Genomic DNA, 12,053 nt, shown 5'->3' on the forward strand with positions numbered 1-12,053 from the left:
TCGGACGCCTTTCACCAGAGCAGTATTCCCTGGCCTCTGGGCGGGGGTTGGGGGGCAGCGCATCCCAGTCCCATCCTTCTCTCTACCCCTTACTCTACGTCTTTTTTCCCTACATTACTTATCATCACCTGAAAAATTAATATATATAATTGTTTGTGACCCCCCCCCCCCAGTGGGCTGTAAGCTCAGAGAGGGAAGGGCATTTTGCCTATTTTGTTCAGCGCTGTTTCCCCAGGGCCTAGTGCACACCGTGAGCACCCGTGGTGGGCACATGACAAATTTTTGCCGAGAAGGAATGATTTGCAGAGACAGTTTCAAACAACTAATAGGCTTGAGAGTTTAAGCTCTGTTCCAGGCAGAGAATGACAACATGTCATTCTGGTGTGAACGAGCGGAAGACGGCTGCATTTCAGGAGGCTGCAGCTTGGGGGTGGAGTGGGAAAGGCCACTCTAACACAAGTACCCAGTGGCCTTTGATTAGGTTCCCGGTTTAATTGGCTCTGGACACGTCCATGAGGCGGCCGTGCAGGGCAGGAGCCCAAGATCATACACAGGCAGCGGCTCTGCCAGCAGCTTCCTTTGGTCCCTAGTGTCCCCGACATGGATGCACAGCTGGCGATGCCTTCGGGTCAGGAAAGCTCAATTCCTGGTACACCCCCGGCCTCTCCTGCTCAGGCTTCCATCACCATTCTTGAAGATTCCCCTTGTGCTTCTGGGCATACTTGGAAACATGAGGCTTTCCTGGTTCTCAAGCCCTCAGCACCACCAAGGCCTTATGACCATGGGGGAAGGTGGTGGTCCCTGAATAGACCCTCGGCCACCAGCTCCCCTGGGCTCAGGGAGCCACTGCCTCTGATGCTCTTGCTGCTCTGGGTCCCTGCCCTTTGGTCTGGGTATTTTGGACGCTGTGGTGGTTGCCAAACCATAAAAACAAATCCATTTCCCATGGAGCTCCAGTTACAACCTGCCAAAGGTGCACCTGCGTGACTTCGGCCACAGGTCACCCTTCACACACGCCACACCACACCCCTTGATTCCATTTGCTGATCTGAAAAAAAGTGAACAATGATGGTAATAATAGCACCTGACTAATCTTTTCATGATATTGGTCTATGACATTCTTTTCTGGTACAATTTTTTGCATTTTGTCTGGTTTTGGTATCAGGGTATAATGCTGGCTTCACGATGAGTTGGAAAGTACTCCATCTCTTTAACTTTTTGGAAGAGTGTATAGAATTTGTATTATTTCTTAAAGTTTTGGTAGAATTCACCAGTGAACCCATCTGGGCCAGGGTGGTTCTTAACTACAACATCAATTTCTTTGCTAGATACATGGCTATTCAAAGGAATCATTTCTTCTTGAGTAAGCTTTGGTGGTTTGCCTATTTCAAGAATTGGTCGTTTCATTTAAGTTGTTGAATTCATAGGCATAAAGTTGTTAAGAATATTCCCTTATTATTCTCTTAATAGTTACAGAATCTGTAGTTATATCACTTCTCTCGTTCTTATTATTGGTAATTTGTTCCTTCTCTCCTTTTCCCCCCCACCTTATTAGTCTGGTTAGAAGTTAATCAATTTAATTGGCCATCTCAAAGAACCAGCTCTTGGTTTCATCGATTTTTCTCCATTGTTTTCTTATTCTCTATTTCACTGGTCTCTGTTTTGATCTTTTTTATTTCCTTTTTCTATTTATTTTGGATGAATTTGCTGTTCTTTTTCTAGTTTCTTAAAGTAGAAGCTGGTGTCATCCATTTGGGGCCACTCTTTTCTAATATAGCCCACAGTACTGCTTTGGTGACATCCCACAGATTCTGGTATTATTCTGTTTTCACTGTCATTCAGTGCAAAATACTTTCTAATTTTCCTTTTGATTTCTTCTCTCACCCATCTGTTACTCATAAATGAGTTACATAGTTTCCAAACATTTAGAAATTTCAAGACTGTCTGTTACTGGTTTCTAAATTTTATTCCACTGTGGTCAGAGGACATATTAGGTAGCACTTGAAACCTTTTACATTCATGGAGACCCGTTTTCTCCTCTAGAATGTGGCCAATCTTGGCAAATATTCCCTGTGCACTTGAAAAGACTGTATATTCCGCTGTTAATGAATGGAGTGGATGGAGTGTTCTGTCAGTGTCAACTGGGTCACAGTGGTTGATGGTGCTATTCAGGTCTACTACATCCTTGCTGATTTTCTGTCTACTCGTTCTATGAATGATCAAGAGAGAAGGGTTACAATTTCATAACTGTGGCTATGTCTGGAACTCCCTGCAGCTCTATGCAGTTATGCTCCATGCACTTTGAAGCGGTATTATTAGGTGCATAAACATTCAGGAATGCTATGTCCTCTTGATGAATGACCCCTTTATTATTATGAAATGACCTTTTTTATATCTTGTAACATTCTTAGTTCTAAAATCTACTTTGATATTAATACATAGCCACTCTAGATTTCTTTTGACTAGTGTTAGCATGGTAGACTTTTTCTGTTCTTTTCCCTTTAATTTGCTTGTATCTAAAGTGGGTTTCTTGCAGGCAGCATGTAGCTGGACCTGGCTTTCTTATCAAATATGACAATCTCTACCTTTTAGCAGAAATGATTAGAGCTTTTACATTTAGCATGATCACTGATGTGGCTAGGTTAAAGTCCACCATCTTGGTCCTTGCTTTCAATTTCTCTGTTCTGATCTGTGCTCCCTTTTTCTTTTTTTCCTGCCTTCTTTTGGGTTACTGAATATTTTTCGTGATTCCACTTTACCTCCTTCATTGGCTTATTAGCCACAGCTCTCTGCTTTGCTATTTTAGTGCTTGTTTTTAGGGTTTATAGCATATACTTTTAATTATTATAGTCTATCTTCACCACTTCACAAGTAGTATAGGAACCTTACAATAGTGTGTTATTATTTTTCCCTTCTAATTTTTATGTTGCGATACATTTTACTTTTACATATGTTTTAAATGCAACAATATGCTATTATTTTTGGTTACAGATATCTTTTTAAAAGATTTAAACAATAAGAAACATGGCATATATTTACTTATGTAATTCCTTTTTCCAGTGATCTTCATTCTTTGTGAATAAAGATCCTTATTTCCATCTGGTATCTTTTTTATTTTCCCTAAAAGGGCTTTCTTTAACATTTCTTATATTACCTGACAGCTGTGATGAATTCTTTCAGCTTTTTTGATGTCTCAAAAGTATGTATTTTGCCTTTATTTTTTAAAGACATTTTCATGGGGTACAGAATTGTAGGTTGGCAAAGTTTTTACTTTTAGTAGTTAAAGATGTTGCTACATTGTGCTCTCTCGCTTGCATTGTTTCCAGTGAAAATTCTGCCATCCTTATCTTTGGTCCTCTGTCAATAATATGTTTTATTTCTCTATCTGCTTTAACATTTTTTCTCTTCATCGTTGGTCTTCAGTAATTTGATGATGCTGTGCCTTGGTGCTGTTTTATTCATGTCTCTTGAGATCAGGTTTCACTGGGCTTCTTGGGTCTGTGGTTTATAGTTGTCACTCAACTTGAAAAACACTTGGCTATTTTTTTCCTCCTCTCCTTATGGACTCCAATTACGTGAATATTCAACTACTTAAAGAGCTTATTAATACTCCCCATTTTTTAATTATATTTTATTCCCATGTTTCAAGTAGTTTCTTTTTTATAACTTCAGGTTCACTAATCTTTTTTTTCCCCTGTAATATCTATTCTACCATCAATCCCACTGTACTGTATTTTCCATCTTAGACACTGCTCGTTTCTTTTCTAGAAGTTCAGTTTGGGTCACTTCATATCTTCCACGTCTCTAACTTTCCAAACACACGGAACACAGTTATAGTATCTGTTTTAGCATCCTGTGCTAATTCTGGCACCTGTGTCAACTCTGGGTTCGCTTTGATTATTTTCCTCATTATTAGTCATGTTTCTCTATTTCTTTGCAGGCCCAATAGTCTTTGGGTGGATTTACCTCAGTTGTTGCTGAATATTTTTGTTTTGTGTAAGAATTTTTGAGGTTTCTCCTCGGATGCAGTGAAGTTACTTAGAAATAGTTTGATCCTTCTGGGTTGTAATTCATGCTTTTTGAATCTGGTCCAGAGAACTGTCCAGTCTAAGGCTAATTAATCCCAACGAGGTACAACTCTTCTAAGGACTCAACCCAATCCTCCACGAGTGACGAATGACGAGGTTTTCAGTCTGAGTGGTGGGAAGAGGCACGATCCCTGGCCTGCGTGAGAGCTTGGCAGTTTCCCCCGAATCCCTGCGGATGGCCCCTCTCCCGCCCTCAGGTAGCTTCCCTGCAGGCAGGAGCTCATCGGTCCTTGGCTGAGTACACACGGAACTGTCTGCAGGTTGCTGCGGCTTAGTCTCCATGCAGCTCTCCCCTCTTCAGTACATCGTCCTGTGAACGCTTTGCCTCTGTGGTCTCTCTGGACCCTGGGCTCCATCAACTCAACTCAGGAAGTCCTCAGGGCTCTACCTGGGTCATGCCAGCACCATGCATGCACCTGGCATCATGGCTTGAAAACTCAAGGCAATAAGCACTGACAATGTATCGCTCTCCACATTTGCTTCCCATCTCTTTAGGATCACTGTCCTTCACATCCTGGTGCCAGTGTCCATTGATTTTTTTCAGTTATTTCAGGCAGGTGAGTAAATCTGATACCTGTTATTCCACCTTAGCCCCTAAATAGCATTTGTAACGTCTATGCTTACATTCATATCGGGGTACCAATATTATTATTAACTACTACAAATGTGGTTGGCTTTAACTTCCTGTACTTCCAAATTATCTTTTTTTGTTCAGAGTACATGTTTGCTAAACCTTAACAGGCTATAACTTCCTCCACTGTTGCTTTTATAAACTGTTGGGGGTGTAAAGCTGCTCAATAGAATGTTATAGTAATATGAGCTTACAAGTTCTTTTCAGGAAATTCAGCATGTACCATAAATTAACAATGCTAATTTAATGAAAAGGAAAAAGCAAGACGGAACATGGACCCAGGAGTCTGGGAGACTTGGGCCTTTTATTGCAACAAAGAGCCCATTTGGGTTCATTCATTTCTGGAAGCTAGCCCCATGGGCTGGGGGAAGCAGTCGGGGTTGTGTCTATTTTCACTCTCCCTGGGGACAGTCTTTACATGGCAGAAACTGATCACCAGCAGAGGGCTTTGCACAGAAACCTTCAGACTCAGGTCTCTTCAGCCGCTGGGGCTCCGCTGCCATCAGCTCTGCGCCCCAGAGGGGCCTCCGTGTGTGCGGGTGGTTGTCAGGCAGCCCACAGAGCCGCCGGTGGGGGGCTGGGAAAGCGGGCCAGCCCACCAGCCAACCTCTGTTCTGCTCCCTTGGCAGGAGGTGCAGAGGGCAGGCCTGCTCGGAGCCAGCTGGCCGCCTCCCACAGGCAAGCCCAGCAAGGCAGGCCGAACTTTCTCGCTGCAGTTCTCTGTGGCTGCACACTCCCCAGCGCGGCTTCGGGTGGAAGCAAACGCAGCTGGCACAAACAAACAGCCCCTAGACCCTGTTCTTGACACGCTGCTGCCAAAATTCAGTTCGGAGGAACAAAGGCAAACATGAACCTCGGCTCCTGCTGGGGAAGTTGTTTAAGCTAAAAGAAACTGGAGGGAATGAGCAGCTCAACTGCGCTAATTTATTCCCACATTTCTGCTGTCAGGCTGCAGGAAAGCTCCCCCCTGGAAAAAAGGGAAAGTTCTTCAAGACATCTGTCAACTCATTTCTGAAAAGTCAGCTTCCACCACTGGGGATTCTAAAAAAGTGGTGGTGGGGGGTGGTGTTGTCAGGAGCACTGGGTTTGGCAACATCTTTTGCTGTAACTTGGATGCTGGCTGCGTGGGTGGGCTGCTAACAGGGGGCCTGCGGCGAGCTTGGGCTCGATTCCCATCCAGCCGGAGCAGGGGTCCCTTGCCTTATCGATGTCCTGGACCCCTCCGCCAGGCTGGTAAAATATATGGATGCTTCTGAGAACAGTGCTGATAATTCATAAAATAAAATAGACAAGATTATAAAGGAAACCAATTAGACTGAAATATAGTTACGGAAATAATAAAAAATTTATAATACAGTAATAAATGGGCTTCTTCAGGAACACATTAAACCACAAGATCTAGTGGCAGTTCTAAAAACTGCCTTCGTTTCAAAGGAGTGATGGGTGTCCAGGACATTTTGAGATGCCTGTACAGCGATGGGAAAGTATATGATTTCTTTTGGTGACTGTATCGCAGATGCTCTGTCGCCTACAGCCACCACTGCGGGGACCACCAAATCCATTTAGAGGTTCAAATAAAAAAGCAGCGTTTTTCTCCTCCAAGTTTATAAATCCTCCTGAGTTTTCCCCAGGGACCGCAGGACTCCTAGATTGAGAAGACCTTTCCTTTCCTCAGCTGCACACCCAACCACGGCAGGAGCACTGCCTGGGGAGCTTGGGGGCCAGGTCCCCATCCTGGCTCCACTTCCAACCAGCTGAGGACGCACCCTGGTAATCCAAACAACGAAGAAGAACGCACACTGACTTGCCCGAGGCCTTTCCCCAGGCAGTTCCCTGCCTGCAGTGTCTTCCTGCAAAGGCTGGTGGGTGTGTCCCGAGGTCCCAAGCACGCTCTGCCTACCACCGAGACTGGTCTCACAGCAGCCTACTGGCTCCTCACGCCTCTGTCCCACCCCTTGCATGAAGCAGTAATTACGGCTCACTTACCACTGTGTTCTCGGTGTCCAGCCCAGGGCTTGGCCTGTGCAAGACCATTATTTACATACAGGGTGGGGCAAAAGTAGCTTTATGGTATGAGTGCATGAAACACAGAGTCATTCTTGTACTATTACTTACTAATACTGCATGATTTTCCACACGAATAACTGTGAACCTATGTTTGCCCCGCCCTGCGTTTAGTGAATGAACAGAATGAACAGGCGGATGGGTCGGGGAAAGAGCTGTGCCCACACTCAGCTTCTCTCTCTCATTGTAAAAATATTCTTATTTCATAGCAGCAGTTCCAACCCTGGTCACACGTGAGAATTGTTTTAAGAATTTTAGAAAACACCAAGACCCAGGCCCCGCCCCCAGAGATTGAGAGTCTAGGGGCCTGGGGTGGTGTCCTGGCCTTTGCAGGTTTTTAAAAGCACCCCAGGCAGCCTGAGTTGAGAGCCCACTGCACCACGGAATGCTGCGGGGAGGGTGTACAGGTCCCGGATGAGCCTCTCTCCCAGACCCAGAGGTGACACGAGTGCAGAATGCTGAACTCTGCAAGGGGCTGAGCGCATAAATTGAGTTTCTGACCCTCAGCGTCAGGTCGCAGCTCCGAATCCAGAAACATCTGTAATATCTGAACTACACTCTCAGACTTAGAGGAAAAAATTCGCAGGCCTGACGGTGCAGACCAGGGAGCACACTGTAAACCCCACAGGCAAGCACACTGAGGTCCCCCTGCTCCCACCTCTCCCTGCAAGAAACCCTCATGGACAGCACCAGCCCTGGGCCAGCCGTGCGCCCTGCAGCTGTGTGGTTTGCTCACCTACCAAGTGGAGGTGGTAACAGTACTGCCGACTCAGAGAGCTGCTGCAGGAACTGACAGATGTAATGGGGCTGAAAGCATTCTGGGAATAGTCAAACACACTACTGAGATTAACTCTTGATTACTTCATTCTACCAATTGAGCTCTTATAGGTGGTAAGGCCTTATGGTTCAGTGATTAAGATCATAGATTCTAGAGTCAGAATTTCTGCCTGCAAATTCTGGTGCCACCCCTTACCGGCTGTGTCATTTTGTGCAAATTATTTAACCTTCTTGTGCCTCTTCCCCATCTGTAAAACAGTGATAATGAAGGTACCTCCCTCATCGAGTTTTTGGAAAGTTTGGCTGAGCTCATGTGCCGAACGTTTCCAGAATATAAAACTTCAGTGGGCATCAGAATCATCTGGAGGGAGGGCTTGTTAGAACACAGAGTGCTGCGCCCCATCCCGGAGTTCTAGGTTCAGCGGATCTGGACTGGGATCTGAGAACCTGCATGCTAACAAGCTCCTAGGTGATGCTGGTGTGCCTGGTTCAGGAGCCATGCTTTGAGAACCACTGGCTTAGAATAAGGCCTGGCATACAGGAAGCACCTAATACATGTTAGCTGTTATCTTTCCCTGGGCTCTACATTTTAGCCCCTTAACTGAACGCTTCGTGCTCCAGCGCTGCTCTGTGCTGCCTCTGGGTGCAGACACTTGGAAATCCACCCGCTGTGCCTCCCGAAGCGTGAACGAAGACCAGCTGCATGAGCGCCTGTGGACGCTCATGTCTGACGCCAGCTCTTCAGTTTCAGCGCAGATCTACGGAATCGGGAGTTACAGGGGTGAAGCTCAACACCCTGTCCCAACAACTGACGATGCTAATGCACGTCAGCCTTAAGGACAATATCTCAACTGGAAAATCACCGTGACCGCCACAGCAACCCTGCTGAACATGTCCAGGAGGCAGGATGGCTTCAGGTCCAGATTGAACTGGAGCCTAATGCCTGGCTCAGATCTGTATTCACCTTATGTGACTTAGGACTTTAACCCTGGGTTTCCTCATCTGTAAAACGGGCAGCATTTAGGACCCGCCCACCTGAGATGATGCAAAGTGCCCACCACAAGCTACCTACTCAAAGGATGTTAGCTGTCACAGTTATCATTAGTCAGTACAATATGCCCTCTCTCAAATGGTTTGAGACAGCTTACAACAAAGACATGAATACTCAGGCACAGAGAACCGCTAACATAGAGGTTAAAGAAACAGAAACGTCACACACAGAAAGCGGAGGGAGTGAGGGCTGAAAGTGCCACTGCAACTGTCTTCTAAATTGAGGTGTGAACTTCCCAGCGTGGGGGGAGGGGGCGCAGAGCAAAAAGGAAATGGAGGGAGTTCCGTGTCCCCACTGTCTGAACAGAGGAGGGTGACTGGCTCTTTCGGGGAGGCCTCACGTCCCTCTGGCACTCCAGCTCTACACTCCAGAAGCATCTGATCGCACGATCCCTTGCACAGAGGCCCCGGGTAACAGGAGGGCCTCTCCCCCGGCAGCCCTTCCTGTACCTGTTTCTTGAATGAAGTCTCAACAAGGGCCAAGGGCACAATCCTTACATCCCAGAGGATGAGCGACGTTACACTTACTTTGGGTGCCGAATATCAGGGAGAGAGCGATTCAGGGAGATCTTATCGCTGACGTAGATGTTAAACCCATTTTCCCGGTACGCCTGATCCACTCGCTCAGCATCGGTCATGGGGTAGGGCCTCCCTTGTTCTCCATTTCCTAGGGGCAAAGAGCAAAGTCAGCGCTGCTAACCGAATGGAGTGGGGGAAGAAGGATGACAAGTATGATCAACCACAGAGGTAAAACTTCAGGCTTGATACAGAGTGTACGACCAGATTTTGCAGGGGGAAGTGTGCGGAGGGCAAGGGGAATGAGCATTCAGTCACAGCCGAGTCACACACTTCATAAACCTTGTCCCCGTGGAACCACCACAGGAAGCAGGCGGGGTGGACGTGAGAGCCTTCGACCTGTAGCAGGATAAACGGGACTAAGAAAGGTTATAAAACCAGGTCTGCGGGTCCCAAAGCCCATGACCCCTCCACTCTGCCAGGAGCCCTAAACACGTCTGCCTGGGAGACCAGGTCTACCACACACGAGCTGATCAACCCCAGGCCAGTCACATAGCCTCTCTGAGCTACGGCTGCTCCCTTCTGGTATCCACGGAATGCCGAGAGAGTCAAGTGAGAAGCTGTGTAGATGACAGCTTTTTGTAACTACATAAAGGTAATATAAAGGAAATACCGTGATTACTCTCAAAGCAGAGTAAACTTTACACATGAATCGAAACAGCCACCAATGATAAAAGATGCTTTGATTTTTTTAAAACCAGAAAATGAATTAAGATCTGCTTGGCCTCAGCCAGGGCTGCTTGGAGGCACAGAGTCCGTTGGATAAAGTGCTGTCCTCTCTCTTCTCTGCATAATCCAGCTGGGGAAAGAGTTCCTGATGCTCCGGGAAATTTTTCCCTGGGTTCCCGGGTGCAGATGGTGAGTGGGAATGTCCACACCAAGCCCTGCAGTAACAGCCCAGGAGTCTGCCAGTGGCGAGGGACCTGAAGAAATGTCAATAGAATCATAGGTCAGAAATGACCTCATCTTCTGGAGCCTGTGGTCTGCGCGTCAGTCGCTCCATTCAGTCTGTAAAGTAAACTGTGGCAACACCAGCCTGATGGGAAGGTATAGCCTGAGGACAGGACAGATTCCACAAGGGACAACAATGCAGCACGAGCATCTCCCTCCGGGCCGGCAGCCTCAGGAAGGCGGTGCAGGGGAGCAAGGATTCGGGCCCTGGAGCCGGGCGGCGTGGACTTTGTGGTCCACTCCTGCTACTCCCCTGCTTGGGCATCTTGGGCATGCCTTGGGCAGTCTGTCTCTGTCTTGGTTCTTGCCCTTGCATTAACTGGGATAAGGACCTTCAGCGTGATAATTAAGGAGGTAATGCAGGCCAAGGTGCCTGGTACATGGTCAGCCGGGATCATTATTATTCTGAGTGATTTCTCCTCCGCTTACTCTTTCCTTGCTAGTTAGGCCAATGTTCTAATAATCCCAGCATAATGGTCTGGCAAATCAGCTCTTTTCAAATGTTTCCTTTTTTAATTTAAGCACCCCCCACCCTTCATTTTAAATTACTGACATACGGAAAAATGCATGTCAGGTCTTCAGATTTCCCTGAACCTCAGTTAAGTTATCATTTCAGCTCAATTCAAAGACTTGTTGTAATCTCATTTTGTTATAATGTAATTTAAAAAAAATCAATAGTGGTGCCTTTACTGAGATAAAAATGAATACTAATCCCTTGTATTTCTACAGTGCTTTCCAGTGTAAAGCTACTTCATATCAACACCATGAGGTTTTCAAACCAGGAAGCGTGAGCCCCACTGACAGATGGGGAAACTGAGGTTCAAGGATTATGGGACTTAGGTGATGGTCACGCAGCGGACAAGAGGTGTTAGGGCTGCTGTCCTGAACTCCTAGCCCAGGCTCTCTACAGATGACTCCCCACAAAACTTCCCTTCCCAGCGCCCCAGTGTAATAGAAACTGCTCCACAGACTAATTAGCCAAAGAAGACATTAGCTGAAGCCCACTGAATTCGTTCACCCTTGTGACCGTAGTGCTGCGTACGGACCCACTCTGCCCTCCAGACCTGGGTTCGGATTCCAAGCCTTTCTCTTTCTCACTGTGTGGCTGTGGGCAGATTAGCCCACCCATCTGAACGACAGGCCCCTTCTCACCACATGGGCCATAGAGATCGATTCAGGGGTTTGCTGTGAAAACGTGCAGCGTGCAGCATGGGTGGTGCTCACGGTGCTATTCATGAATGTTGGCCCCCACTCTTGCTGCTCCTCATTTTAGTGGTGAAATACTTCCTAAGGGGGAGACATCTTCTATCGCCCATTAAAGGAGGCAGGGCAAATTCCTGAAGGCAGCAGCTCTGGTGATGTGAGCGGAGGAAGGGAGGGGTCAGCGAACAGGTGAAGCGGGGGGTTCCAGAGTTAGAAAGCATGGTGGCAGGGGGAGACCAGCCAACAGAAGGCGGTCCGATGCCCCATTAAATGCACACGCATGCACACACACATATGTGAGCCCTCCGCATGGGACCTGCCCGTGGACGTACCTACACGCTGAGCATCCCTTCTGATGGCTTCTTTGTCATGCCAGTCCTTCAGCTTCTGCCCATCGCCCAAGAAAAATATCTTCTTCTGCTGATTGTGTGATCCCTTAGAAAAAAAAAGACAAAAAAGTGTGAAAAAGAAAAGGGAAAGTAAGTTTAATCACAGAGACCCAGAAATGATGCTGTCTACGGGGGCTTTCGCTGTTGACTGAATGTCTGTCACGTGTTCACTTATTAGTTCCCTTGACAGAAGTCCGTTAGCGCCTGCCATGTGCCCCCCAGGCATGCAAAGGTCAGGGAGATGACAGGCACATGCTGTCCACCCCCTTGGAACTTAAAAACCAGCAGAAGGAAATAAAAAGAACAGATGGATAAACATTCTCT

The 12,053-nt window shown here is 46.8% G+C and overlaps 1 protein-coding gene across 2 annotated transcripts in view; it reads right to left on the reverse strand.

Moving 5' to 3' along the window:
- The window catches only part of GALNT10 (polypeptide N-acetylgalactosaminyltransferase 10), a 184,050-nt gene that overhangs the window by 94,084 nt on the left and 77,913 nt on the right, over positions 1-12,053 (reverse strand). For both annotated transcript variants that reach the window (XM_045820382.1, XM_045820372.1), the window contains exons 2-3: positions 11,673-11,775; positions 9,139-9,277 (exon numbers count right to left, since the gene is read on the reverse strand). In XM_045820382.1, the coding sequence (XP_045676338.1) occupies positions 9,139-9,277; positions 11,673-11,775 (242 nt within the window). The remainder of the gene's footprint in view (positions 1-9,138; positions 9,278-11,672; positions 11,776-12,053) is intronic.

Source organism: Phyllostomus hastatus, unplaced genomic scaffold (genome assembly GCF_019186645.2).
Source record: "Phyllostomus hastatus isolate PE091 unplaced genomic scaffold, TTU_PhHast_1.1 phas_contig_150, whole genome shotgun sequence".
Lineage (NCBI taxonomy): Eukaryota > Metazoa > Chordata > Mammalia > Chiroptera > Phyllostomidae > Phyllostomus > Phyllostomus hastatus.